General features: G+C 56.2%; 2 protein-coding genes across 2 annotated transcripts in view; both read left to right on the top strand.

Annotated features, from left to right (window-relative positions):
- Positions 1-2,187: 2,187 nt before the first annotated feature.
- NATD1 (N-acetyltransferase domain containing 1) lies at positions 2,188-7,413 on the top strand. Its single transcript, XM_009889223.1, has 3 exons — positions 2,188-2,362; positions 6,374-6,492; positions 7,297-7,413. Exons 1-3 carry the CDS (start codon positions 2,188-2,190, stop codon positions 7,411-7,413), a joined length of 411 nt encoding a protein of 136 aa, XP_009887525.1.
- A 4,651-nt stretch (positions 7,414-12,064) lies between these two features.
- Positions 12,065-13,060, top strand: part of TMEM11 (transmembrane protein 11) — a 10,400-nt gene continuing 9,404 nt past the window's right edge. Inside the window, exons 1-2 of the mRNA XM_009889222.1 lie at positions 12,065-12,095; positions 12,166-12,373. Of these exons, the coding sequence (XP_009887524.1) occupies positions 12,065-12,095; positions 12,166-12,373 (239 nt within the window). The remainder of the gene's footprint in view (positions 12,096-12,165; positions 12,374-13,060) is intronic.

Here is a 13,060-nt window from a genome sequence, read left to right as displayed (position 1 = left end):
ATTACAAAGTGCAAGCTGGAGGCTCAGCAGTGGTGGAGCAAGGAGGAGACGTGTGCGCTGGGTGCGGAGAAAACAATTTCACCAACTGCTTATTTCAAACAGAGAGAGAGCTCAAAGGAGGTCCCAGGTGACGGGTCCCCAGTGCCATCGCGAGAGCGGTAATGCAGCATTGTCGCTGTCAGCAAAGTTTGTACGTGCATCGAAGAGAGGGAAGAGCTGAGGACCAACAGTTATTAGGGAAATGTTATCTTTTTATCTTGGCTTGCTGAATAAAACCTCTGCCAGCCACGCCGTGGGCCGAGTAGTGTTTGGCGGCTGAGTGGGGATGAGTTGGGTCTGGAGAGGATGAACTTTGAGAGCATCAACTGTGGGACCTGTGGTGGGAGTCAAGTGTGAATCGGCACAAAACCTCCTGCTTCAGGAGGAGACCGCTGCGGCTCAGTGGAGCCACGGTCTTCCCAGGGTTGTAGGTGGATCCCCATGATCAGGGTTGGCTTTTTTTCTGGGAGTTCAGGGAAATTGAACCCTTTATTGTGAGTTCAGTGCCGGCCACGTAAGGAAGCCGAACTGTGCAGTGTCCTGGTGTGACGGTGTTCCTGCTGCGGGGCTGACTAACATCCACGCGGGGCAGGTGATCCATCTCTCCTCCTCCTCATTAGGCATTTGCTGATAATAGCCAAGCTCTGGAAGGTGGTCAGAAGATAACCATCCCCGTGGGAGTGCGTGGTAGGGTGTTTATTTCCTGGGCTGCTCTCTTCCTCACTCTCGCTCCTGGCACGATGAGCATCAGTGATGCTGAATGCTCTGGCAGGTTTTCCCTGCCAAAGAAACGGGCCGGGCACAGATCATAGCTTTGGTGTGACCCACGCGTCCCTCTGAGAGCACTCTTGTCCTGTGCTACTGCACTCTGGCAGAGATGAACCCACAACTCGCCAGTGGGCTCCAGGGTCAGCTTGTCTCTGGTGTCTTGGTTCTAACTTCAGCTAGATGCTGAGTGTGGGTGGTGCTCTGGGAAAACATGGATGCGTCGGGCTCGTGGACCAAGGACCCAGGCTTCGCTCAGCTCCAGTAATAGCTGGTCACTGGGCTGGTGGCTTGGTGGTTTACGGTAGCGTGATGATGGGGAGAAAACCTTCTGTGCTGATATTATTATGGAAATCGCTGTCACGAGAGGCCTGAGACACCATGAAAGCTGTGAATTGGTTGTGAAAGTGTTTGTTTTCAGCATCGCCCTGTGTTCGCCTCTGCGCCCCCATGTAACCTCGTGTCAGGACTCCCTCCTCAGACACAAGAAAGATGAATTGTGTGTGGTGTTTTCTGGGTTGCTGTGTCTTTCCCTTCTGTGAGCCCTCGTTGCTGCACATGGCTCCTAAAACTCTGATAGAAATAGCTGCTTCACTTTAACACATTCCTTTTTTTCCTTGCATCCCAAACACAGAAGCATTGAGACGCTGTACAGCTGAGTATAACCAGACTTCACCAAGCTTTGTTGTCCCTCCGAGAGGAGGGTAGAAAGAAGCCCAACTGGATTTGTAAAGGGTTAAGATGCGACTAACAGCACGAGCTAGCCAGAAACCTCCTCAGGCAGCGACTTTGTTGGAAAACATCAATTTGTCAAAGCTAAAAACTTTCATAGGAATCACATAGGCCAGCTTTGACAGGAATAGTTGGAGGGGTTTTTTGATCAGAGATAAAATTTCTGGTCAAAACAAGAAACCCAAAGAGACTCCTCACACACCCCCCAGAGTAGTTGGCTGGTGAGTCCAGCTGCTGGCACAGCTGCTTGGGGCAGGGGAACAGCACTTTTAGCAGTGGCCTCTTTGCTCGATGCCCATCAAACACTTCAGGATCTCCGGTCAGGAGATGGGCTCACCGCATGCACCGAGCGGCTCCAGTCCCTCGGGGATGCGTGGGCTTCTTGCACACCCGCGCTCCCATTCATTCGATGCGTGGGTGCAGCAAGCCACACTTCCCAAACCTCCTGCTCCTCCCCAGCTGGGTTTGGGCAGGATCTGGTGGTTGGAAGCTCCTGCTTTGCCTGCTGCTGATTTGAGTCTCAGGAGTTCCTTGTCAGGAGTCCAGGCTTGGGTTTTTTAGGAAAATTGGAGCAGGTCATGCCTTGGTGCTTTCTTCCCTGCTGGGGCAGATGTCCTCCAGGAGGAGAAAGCTGCCGAGTTTGCAGCGGGGATGAAGGGACCTGGTCGCCGGACACTGAATCAAGACGTCCCCGTTCTTCTCCTGTGCCGCAGTCGCCTCGAGAGAGCTTCTAAACAGGAAACTGCTTCAAACCAGAGTGCTCCCCCACCGCCGCTCCTGCGAGTGAGGCCCCTCGGTGACAGTTGCGCCGTCTCTGCTCGACGCTGTCTGTTGTGCTCTGTGTTGTTTTCTCTCCGTAGTAACGTGCCAGTGGCTCCCTGGGGAGCAAGGCCAGCCTGCGGCATGCAGTGAGCCCCAGCCTGGGATGCACACGCTCCTCAGGACATCTCGTCCTCTTGGCTCACCCCACACGCAGCTTTCGGGTGGCCACCTTTTGGCTCGGCAGCCAGAAGAGCAGAGTGGCTGCCTGCCTCTGGGCTTTCCTGGGTCTGAGAGCGGGAAATGGGGCTGGTGTCTCTTCTCTTCCCCCACTTTGCTCTCAGGGAATGGCTTTGCAGCAGTGTCCGAAGGAGGGTGGAGCTCAGGGGCTGCCTCCAAAGGCTGGCAACTGAGTGCAGGAGTTGGCCTGCAGGCAGCCAGCCCTCCCCGAGCCCCTGCCCTGCTCGGGTCCTGGGCACACAATGGTGTATTGTGGGCTGGGGCTGGCTCAGAGGGACAGGGAGAAGGACTCGGGTTGGAGGGACGGGTCCTGCTGTGCTGCCAGTGCTGCAGCATCCCCTCGCCGGGCAGGTACTGTGCATGCCCTGGGAGAAGGGGGCAGCGAAGGATGGGATGGAGCGAGGTACCTGCGTCTTCCCAGTTGCCTGATGTGCTCGGGGCTGGGGCTGGGCTCGCTGCTTGTCCCCCTGAGGCTCACAAGCTGCCTGGCTTTGGGGCTTGTGTCTGGTGGTGTGGCTGAGCCTGTGGCGCAGGGGCCTCGTCTGCTGCCCAGAGCTGTCCACCCTGCTCGGGTGGATGCTCTGTACCACTGGTCCCGGTGGAAACCCTCCATGGAGAGCAAGTTTAGACCTGGTCCCTCTCCTACCTCCTGGAAAAGCTTCCCCCTTCCCTGTGCACCCTGCGATTTGAGGGAGGGAGGGCTGGGGACCAGCTGCGCTGCCATTGCTGCCATTTCCATGGCGCAGCCTCCTCTTAACTCCTCTTTCTTGCTGTGCTGATTTGCATTGACTCAGACTTCCTCGCTTGCGGTGGCCTCAAAGCCGAGGCGCTGCGCAGGGGAGTGTCTGCGAGTCAAACATCATCCTCGGGCTCACGGGACGCTGCTCGGGCCAGCCGAGACCTGAGCCTGTTTTGCCAAGCTCAGTCCGTGCAGGCTGATAAAATCCCTGCCCTGGAGTCTACAGGCACGAGACAGGGGGGAGGGTGTCTTGCGGCATCCCTCTTATGCCATGTTTTGGTGTGGTTTTTTGCTTGCGTGCCCTCTCTTTGGGGGAGACTGTGACGAGCTGGGGCTGGGCTGTTCCTGCGAAGGCTCAACGCTGCTTCCAGTTCCCCCCAGCTTTGCAATAGTCCCTTTGCTGGGAGCAGCCCCTCTGTGCCCAAGGTACCACATATTGCAGTGAAGCACCTCAGTTCCCTCGTCTTATCCCTCTGGCCCCGGGGAGGCTTTTTTGGTGGGAAAATATGGGTTATGCCTGCAGAACACAGGACCGGTCCTGGTCTGGGGGTACAGCCTGCTTCACCCTGCTTTTCCCAGAGGCTCTGGGCCCCAGTGAGGATAGTGTGGAGAGGATGTGCAGAGCAGCTGTTTTTGAAGGAAATGGGCTTTCTGCTGGCCGGTCCTTCCCCTCCCTTTGCAAGCCGTTGGCCACCTCCAGCCTTACTCAGTGGAGGAAGAGGGATCTCGATCTCCAGGAGAGGCTGTTCCTGCAGGATGTGTGCTGTGAGCCGGCGTCTCCTTGCAGGCAGGGCTGCTGCGAGCGCACAGCCCGACAGCAGACAGTGGAGAATCTGAGCGGAATGCTCTCTCACAAGACTGAAATCCTTTCGAATCCTGTCTTGTTTCACCTTTGCTGATCTGGGCTTTTTCCCACCTCTGGCCCCCGTGGCAGTGCAATCCCATGCATCCAGCTGTGCCCAGCTTATGGGTTTAGCTTGACACATTCTTGCCTGGAGAGGCTGTAGGGTGTATTTACGATGACCTTTAAGCATAACCACTCACCTCTGGCTGTCCCCCTCCATCCGCTTCTCTTGCAGTCTGGATGCAAAAAAACACCCTGATTTGTGGGTCTGCATCACCTACCATCCTGCAGCAGGGAGCTGGAGATGGGAGACTGGGAGACGCTCGGCGTAGCCCAGCCCAGCCCAGCCCCAGGGCTGCACAGGAGTGGGGACACAGCAGCAATCTCCTCCCAAGCCATTGGTGTCACCTGCAGGGCCCGCACCAAACCCTATGGCACGAGTGTCCTGGATTTCATGTCCCGGTTGGCTCAGGGTCCCATCACTGAGGTGAGCATGTACAGATGCATTTATGTACTTGGCTGTTTTTCTGAACTGGGACCAGTTTCCCACAGCATTGGCTTTCCAAAGCACTGGCTTTCTCTGCAGAGCCAGTTGAAAAATCCTTTGGGCTCTGTGTGTGTCCGTCTGTACGCTGGTGGCACCCTGCAGCTCCCATCCCAGCTGGCGTTCTGCGGTGCTACTGTGATACAGTGAATATCGAGGGAAAGTCTGTCCAGGACAGATCTGAGATTTTTCAGTGTGCATCATCTTCTGCTTTAAAATGCATTTTCGTGGGTGATATTTCTATATGGATCAAATATATAAAAATATATTAAAGTATATTAAAAAAAAAAAAAACACAAAAAAAACCCACAATCTTTTGCTCTGTCATCACTTAGGATTTAATTTTGATCTTACCAAAACGTCAGGCAGAGTCTATGGGAAGTTTTGGCCTGGGAGGAGAGCGGAGTGGCACGTCTGGAGCATGTGAAAGCCACTGTTATAAGAGCGTTTTACAGCCTTTGGTGCTGCCAGCTCTGCCGATAGCACCTCTAAGAGAGCTGCCACCAAACGTGACCCTTCTGATGGGAGGATGAGGGCGCCCGGCTTTGCTTGTGCCCCGACCTGGGTGGGCTTCCTCTCGAAGGAGGTGGGTCTGTGCTGCTGGGGAGGAGCTGGGCTCGCAGCTGCTCCCTTGGCTCTTGGCTTTTTTGGGGACGCCTGGATGCACGCAGGGAAACGCTGTGGTTCACCTGCAAAGATTTATGGCTGTAAAATGGGGCTGTAAGATCTCATGTGCACTGATCTTACTAACGGGGAAGAGGCAAGCCCCTTCCCACCCCCTTACCTCTGCCTGTCCCAGCCGTTCACCCCAAACTCTCTGTCCTGAGACAGAGGCGGGGATCTGGGATCTGTAGAGACCAAAAGAGCCTGGCTTTTTGGTGAACTAGAGGCTGAGAGGGGCAGGACTGATGCCTGTAAATACTTGAAATACAGAAACCCTCTAGAAATGAAATGTTTGCTTTTGCGTTGAAGACAGAAGCTCAGGTTCGGCAGAGGAAGCCAGAGGGGTGTTATGAGCTCTCCTCTGATTTACACGTGTGCTGACACTTCTTTTACCCTGTAACTGAACTGCTGTGAGAAAGGTCAGGGTGTCGCAACAGGAAGCCTGTGTGTGTGTGCGTGCATGTAAATGTGTGTGCACAAACCCCCTTCCACGCCTGCGTGCCCTTTCCTGTCTGTGGGATTCATCTCTGCCCAGCATCTTCCCCAAAATGCATCTGTCCAAATGCTGTGACACCAGGCCAAGAAGTCCTTCTCCTGCTTTATATGCCATGGCAAAGAACATCTGTGCTGTAGAGAGGAAAGAGTTGGCTGTTACCTGGGTCAGCTTTGCCCTGTTCTTCCCCCTCCTCTTTCGGCTCCCTCCCCCATCAACACATCCCACCCCTCCCCGCCAGCTGCATTCCTACCCTAAATGTGTTGTGTTGGCACCTCGGCCCTTGATTCAGGGCTGGGTAGAAAAGGTCCAGAGGCTTGGAAAATCCAAGCAGATCCGCCTTTTGTTGCTCCTCGGCGGAAGGACAACCAACAAGGATGTCCATGTGTCACCAAAAGTAAAATATCCGCTGAGACTTTTCACTGCGTGAGACCACCCAGTGCCACAGGCGTTCCCGTGGGTGTGAGGAACGGTGCGAGGGCTGTTGTAGCAGTCCCACGGTGGGGTGGGAGCCTGGGGACATCCCGAGCCTCACCCCGCTCTCGCATCCCCCAGGTTGCCATGACAAGGCGGTGTTGCTCTACGAATACGTGGGGAAGCGGATCGTGGACTTGCAGCACACAGAAGTACCGGATGCCTACCGAGGGAGAGGGATAGCCAAGCACCTCGCGAAGGTACGGCCCCAGCCACCCCTTCTCCCCCTGGGCAGAAGCTGTCGCTGTCCCAGCTGTGGCTGGAGACCCTGGTTGAAGCCAGGCCCCATTGCACTGGCATTGCCCTACAGGAACCATCCCCGCTCTGATGGTGGGGCAGGTGGAAATCCGTGGTCAGCTATTCCTATTTCTGGCAGCGAGAGGGGCTGGGTGGGTGCCAGCACATCCAGCCGCTCGTCCAGGCTCGGCCCTTTCCTCCGCACAGCAAACAGCCCTCATGCCCACCTTGCCAGGGCTGATGTAGCGCCTCTCCTGGGGGCTGGACCCCCTCACGTCAAAGATTTAAGGTCCTCCCGAGCCCTTCTCCTGCCTTGGACCCTGCTTTTGAGGTCTGCAGCTGTGCAGGGAGAGCTGAGGAGCTGCGAGCAGTGTGGGGAGGGCTGCAGGGTGATGGTTTGGGGTTACAGCTGCTCCCTGGCGCCGTAAGCCAGGGCAAATGGGTGATGAAAGTGGCCTTTACGTGATGTGGCTGAATCTCCTGCAGTGCAGTGGGTCACCACCAGGCTGGATGTGTTGAGGGTTACCCGGGGGTCCCCAGTGCCTCTGGTTAAACTGGGGACCCTGTGGGGGCTGTGGCAAGATGGCCATGCTCTCCCCCTGTCCCTGTCCCTCAGCCTGCCTGGCACAGCAGGTCCGTGAGGGCGATCGGCTGCTTCTCCCATCTGTGTGCGGGGTACGGGAGTCCGGACCTCCGGGAGGTTTCTGGGGAGAGCACAGGCTGGGGGTGCTGGTTGTAACCCATTTGTCCTCTCCGGTTGCTTGCAGGCAGCCCTGGATTTTGTGGTGGAGGAAGACCTGAAAGCTCACCTGACGTGCTGGTACATTCAGAAATACGTCAAGGAGAACCCACTGCCGCAGTACCTGGAACACTTGCAGCCTTAAGGCAGGACTGCTCTGACACCAGCGCGCCTGTCCCTGACTGTTCAACGCGGCCTTTGCTTCTCTGCGGTCTCAGGAAATCCCCCTCCCACACTCATAAGTCCCATTTTTTTAAGAGCATCCATGTGGTGCATGAGTGTGGGCACAACCTCTTCTTCTCTGCCCACATGTGAGCGTGGCTACGGCCCTTGGGCCAGGCTGGCTGCGGGCACGCATGGTGCCCCCCAGTGCTCTTCTTCCCAAGCCAGGGGGTGGAAGAGGATGATTTTTCCACCAAACTCCATCACAAGACCAGGGGATGACTCGCTCTGCGCCTTATCCTCTCCCCTCCGCTTGGCAACAGCTGTGAACTTGCTGGGGGATGTTGGTTAGGGGTGGTCGTGGGGTACCAGCCCCCCCTTTCCTCCCAGCAGCTGGGGGAGATGCTGTGGATTAAGCTTTGTGGGACAGAGGGAGGTGCTGGAGGAGCCCCAGCCCCCTGGCAGGTTCATCCCCTGCAGCATCTGCTGGGCACTGAGCCTTGTCCAAGCCCACGTGGGGCACAAGTGAGAACATGTGGGCCATGGTGGTGCCTCGGGGGCTTTGCTGCGCTGGCTGTGGAGACGCTGGGCTGGTGACACCTTCGAGCCTAGAGACAGGAGCCCCACGAGGAGTGGGCTTTGGCCACGGGGGCTGTGGCAGAGCATACGCAGCGTGAGCGTGCAGAGGAAGAAAGGCGGCTGAGTGGCAGATGCTGCTCCCTGGAGGTGACAGCTCCTTCCCAGCCTTCTGTACATAGCCCCAGCGTGATGTCCCCTCAGGGTCGCCATCGTTCCTGTCTCTGCTCCCTGCTATCGGTGTCTGTGCTGGTGTGGACACAGCCCACGCAGGAGAAGAGCACCAGCCTCGATGGCCAGCCCCGGCCTAAGCAGTGAGGGGACATCCCATGCTTTTGCAGGCACCAGGGTGGTTTCCTGCAGCAGAAGAGGAAGGCTCCCCCCATCTCCCTCAACTCCAGCTCTGCACCTCAGATCATAAGGCCTGAGCTGTCATCGCATCCTGAGAGCAACAGGGGTAAGGCCTCCGGAACCTGGTCCTGGCCCATCTCCAGGGCTTGATCCTAGAGCCACCTGCCTCCACGTGGATGCTGATCGCTTCTCCTTACGGCCTTTGGAAAGAAGCCCTGGCTTAGGGCACTATCCGTCTGCTCACTGGCCTCCTCGTGGCTCCAAGCCCTGGGTGCTGGCAGCGTTGGGTCCTCGGACAGCAGCAGGGAGGAACACCCTCCCATTGCGTCGTTACCTCTGCAGATGATGACCCCGTAGCACAGCTCAGCGTTGCCGCAGTCAGATGTAGAGGTAACACTGTGATGGCAGGGCACTGCCTGGCTCCAGCCTGCTGCCTGTCCTGCCTTGTCCAGGCTTTCCAGGGCCTGAGCTAGACCCCAGAGCATCTTCCCCCAGGCTCTTGGGATTTTGCAGTGTCCCAGGGCTGGGCTGTGGTGGGGGAGGCAGTGTTGCTGGCACACCAGCCCTGAGCAGCCACTGGGGGCTGCAGTCAGGCAGAACCAGCTAAAGAGCCTTTCACCTGGAGGCCAACTCCAGGTCTAGCTTATCTCTCAGCAGGGACTAAAGTTTACAATCTGCCACGGACCGAATGAAGCCCCAGCCAAGAGGCAGCACAGCCCTCTCCTGGAGCCCAGTGCAAAGTTCATGAAGGCAAAGGCAAAAGCTTGTACAACCTTCTCACTTGGTAGGGTTGGTCAGAGATGGAAACCCTGTGCCTGATCTCAGCCAGGAACACCCTGAGCTGTTCCTCCTGGCCACCGGCTCGAGGCGAAGCCCTGCTGCCTGCCTGTGCTTTTGGGCTGCCCACTGCCAACATAACGCAGCCCTCTTCTCACAGGCTTGAGTAAAACCTCTCAAACTCCATCCCTGCCCTGCCACACCCCAGGCTGTAAGACCCTTACCCGTGCCCACCACCTGCCTGGGGAGGGACCTGTGCCCAGCGGCAGACCCATCTCCGGCTTGTGCTGCTCAGGAAAGGCATCAGGCTCAGCCCTGCCGCTGCCTCGTGCTTCTGCCCTCTTGCTGCCTGTTTCAGCCTGGCTGTGATCTTCAGGATGGCTTAGAGGAACTGGGAAAGGGTCGCAGGTAACAAACTGAAGAAAAGGGGCTCAGGAAGAAATCTCGGCTGCTAAATGTTCACCCTTTTAACATGCAAAACACTTCAACATCTAGTTACAGGAGCGAGGCTGGCTCTGTTATAGCCAAGTGATGACAGAACTGTCCCTGCTCTTGATCCCAAAGTGAAGCTGAACCGTCTCCTCTCCTGCAAGCCAAGATAAGACACCGTTGTATCTCTGTCGCAGCGGGACTGGGTGCCTGGAAGAGATGTTTGCCTGGTTGTCTCGTGGGAGCAATAGCGTGAGCCCAGCACCGCACGCCTCTGCTCTGGTTTTCTGCTCATTTCCACTGTGTGACAGTTCCCAGAAGTACCCTGTCGTGTCCAGTGCATGAGAGTGGCTCACTGGAGGGTGTGCTGTGGTCGCTGTACCGGCAGGGTCCCAGCATCCAAGCCCAGCCGTGGAGTCCTTTGTGCTGCTCTGGCAGGAACCTTGTGCTTCCTGGCGCTGGATCACAAGTGGCAACTGCTGCCTTAAATCAGGCACAGCACACGATTTTGCTGCTGCTTCCTTCGAGGTGCTACAATCCCTCTGGTGTCTGACCTGACGGAGATGTGTGCCAGTGTCCGTGCCAACCGTTTCTCTGCTGTACTCATTCTCTGCCCCGGCATTCCCTTCCCCGTGGTCTTTGATGTCGGCGAATAGCAATACCCACAGGTCACCAGCGATGCCGCGGTCCACGGTGCTCCTGTCATCTGGCAGTGCCGGGTGGGAGATGGCTCGGGGTCCCTCAGTGCTGGGCAGCCTTCCCTCCTGCCTCTCCACCAGCTGCCCTTTCCCAGCTCGTCTCTGCAGGATGGAGCTTTGAGTCCTGCGCTGCTCCTTGGTGCTGACTAAGCCTGGAGGAGTTGGGGATCTTGGACTCTCTCCAGCAACGGCAGTGTGGAAGTGGTTTGGTTAAATATTGAGGTCCCCAAACCCATTTGAACTACAGACCTTGGTGGGTGGGGAAATGCAGATTGCTGTCAAACCTGCTTCCACATCGCCCAACTTGAAACACCCCCTCCCTCGTCCCCTTTCCAGCGTTGTCTTCCTCTATCCAAGGTTTCCATTCTGTTGAATTCAGTGGTTACGATGTGCCTTTCCTTCTCAGGACCTGTTACAAATGACCTTTCTGCTTTTGTTTATGTCTAACATTTATCTTTATCCCTCCCTCTGTCAAACTATAAAACATGAACATATTGCATGGAATACAATACAATAAAAAGTGTGGCTTAACTGATCGGCATTGGTTTGCTGCACTTGGTGGGAGGCAGGAAGAGGTGCTTGCAGGACACGAAGACCTCAGGCATCCCTTTGTCACCACTGGGCTGGGTCACTTTGGCAGACAGCATGTTTCACAGGTTCCGTCCAACAACTCTTCTCTCCGGTCCATGTCCAGGGTATGATTTTTGCTGCCTTGTTGCTTTGTATTCATTTTCTACATAAGTGTACACCCTTTTTTTTCTCATCCCCAAAAAGCACATCCTCTAACAAATCTAGCCCCAAGTCTCTCAGACAGTCACTACCATGCATGTGTCTGTGTCTTGGAGGTGAGAGAAAAGAAAGAAGGTGGCAGATGTGCATGTTGTGTGCTCATCAGCTACTCTCCTGCCTAATCTTCCTCTCCAAAAAATGGAGAAAATGCTGCTTCTTTCCTTCATGAGGAAGAGGATCTTGTGCAAGAAGGACCCCATCCAGGCGGTGAGGATGATGGAGGGTCTGTAAAGCCCTTGCTAGGTGCAGGACAAAGGAGTCCTGGTCCCGGTGCTGGCCATGGCTCCTTGCGACCTGCAGGCAGCCACTCTTGTCTTTCCATCACCTAACCTGGGTGCTACCTGCAGCACCCTTCTCCTGTCACGGAGCACCTCGGAGCCTGGGTGAGCCCGGCATGCTCCCATTGCAAATGAACAGGGAGGCATGGGCTGAAGCTATTGGATTTTTTTTCAGGTCATAAGGCTGACTGACCTCACGATGACTGCGTAGAGCTTGGGGTGAGTGGGATCGCAACTGGTTCCTCTCCTTTGCCGGCTGATCTGCCCCTGCTCACGCTTCCCAGTCCTGCCTTGAGATTTCAGGCCAAACAGTCCTCTGGAGTTATCCTGCAAAGGTAGCCTCTTGCGAGCAGGCTTTCAACATTTGTGTTCATCAGTTTAAGATGTTTGAAAACATTAAGGCGTGAAAAGCCGGTGGAGTTGTTCCCTTCTGTGTTGGTCCACAGCAAGGCGGGCAGGCTCAGAGGAATGGAAGGCACTTCCCTCCTGGGGCCAGCACTCCTCAGCCCTGGGAGCATGGCCCGAGCACTTGGGCTCCCAGCACAGCGTATTTACATCGCTCCCTACGGCCGGGTGCAAGCCAGGGAGGCTGAGGCTGGAGTTTCAATAGCTGAAAATGTCAGGGCTGGGGGGTGGTGGGGTGCGGAGAAGGAGCACAGCTTATTTACAGTTATGATTTGATCCAACATGACAAGTGACAAGTGGCCCCTGGGCTGCAATTCGAGCAGGCAGGAGCATGGGTTTTGCTCCTCCCAAGAGACAGCACGGTAGGTTTGGGTTGTAGCACGAAGCCGGGCTGTTGCTGGTAACACGCTCTGTTTACATTCCACATTCCAGACAGTCCGATGCTCCGGCCTGTCCCAGCAATGCCGCCGCTCGGCCGCACGCTCTGCCAGGCTGGGCACGCTTCCCAAACGCCTCTTGTTCGTGTAAATGTACCGTTTACACTTCCACCGAAAGAGCTGACCCCCAAATTACAGCTGAGGAACCCGGGGTGTGAGAGGGTGCTGCAGTCTGGAAGCGCAGCCTTGCAACGCCTGGCGAGGTAGAGGCAGCCATGGGTTTATTCTCTTTAGTGATGTTACATCGCTTGGAAATAACGCGGTCAAAAAGAGGTATTTTCTAGGAATGGGAGATGCAGAAATGGTGCCGCTCTCTTCTGAAATGCACTGGCAGGCTGGAGGAGGGCTAGTTGTGCTGAGGACAGCTGGCAGCGCCTCGTATCTCCAGGAAAGGGGACGCTGCGGAGCAGAGAGCTGCTGTGTGTTGAGGGAAAACTAATTCCTGAGAGAAAGTCTCCTCTCCTGTGAGGAGTCAGAACTGGGAGCCAGAGAGGTCCCTGGAGAGGCACAAGGATGCTGGAGATACACCATCCACGCACCCAGGGACAGGTCCCCTTTGGTGACCCTGCTGTGCTGGGGGGTGGCCCCTGGGGCAGAGGCTGAGGACAAGGTGGGTCCTGGGACACCCCCCAAAACCTCCAGCATCAATTGCAGCTGGAGCAACACCAGCTGGGACACCTGTAACAGTGGCAAACCTGCACTTAGCTTTCTGGTGAAGCGTTTGGCTATAAACTGTTACTCCTCCTCGGAGAAGCAGCAGTGGCAGAGCCTCCCCACTCCCTGCTCCTCTTTCAGAATTGATTAAAGGGGTTAAATTCACCCCAACAAAGCCCAATCCCTCTTCCCCGGGGAGGTGCCGCTTCGAGGAGGTCCTCCATCCCTCCTCCGCC

The sequence above is a fragment of the Charadrius vociferus genome, unplaced genomic scaffold (genome assembly GCF_000708025.1).
Source record: "Charadrius vociferus isolate BGI_N301 unplaced genomic scaffold, ASM70802v2 scaffold787, whole genome shotgun sequence".
NCBI lineage: Eukaryota > Metazoa > Chordata > Aves > Charadriiformes > Charadriidae > Charadrius > Charadrius vociferus.
Note: the sequence above shows the minus strand (reverse complement) of the source record. Positions and strands in the feature narration are given on the sequence as shown.

Excerpts from the sequence above, each read along its gene's own strand:
- NATD1 (XM_009889223.1), top strand. The coding sequence starts at position 2,188 with ATGAAGGGACCTGGTCGCCGGACACTGAATCAAGACGTCCCCGTTCTT. Across the intron at positions 2,363-6,373 it reads CGCCGTCTCTGCTCGACGCT|GTTGCCATGACAAGGCGGTG; the intron begins GTCTGTTGTGCT and ends CGCATCCCCCAG. Across the intron at positions 6,493-7,296 it reads TAGCCAAGCACCTCGCGAAG|GCAGCCCTGGATTTTGTGGT; the intron begins GTACGGCCCCAG and ends GGTTGCTTGCAG.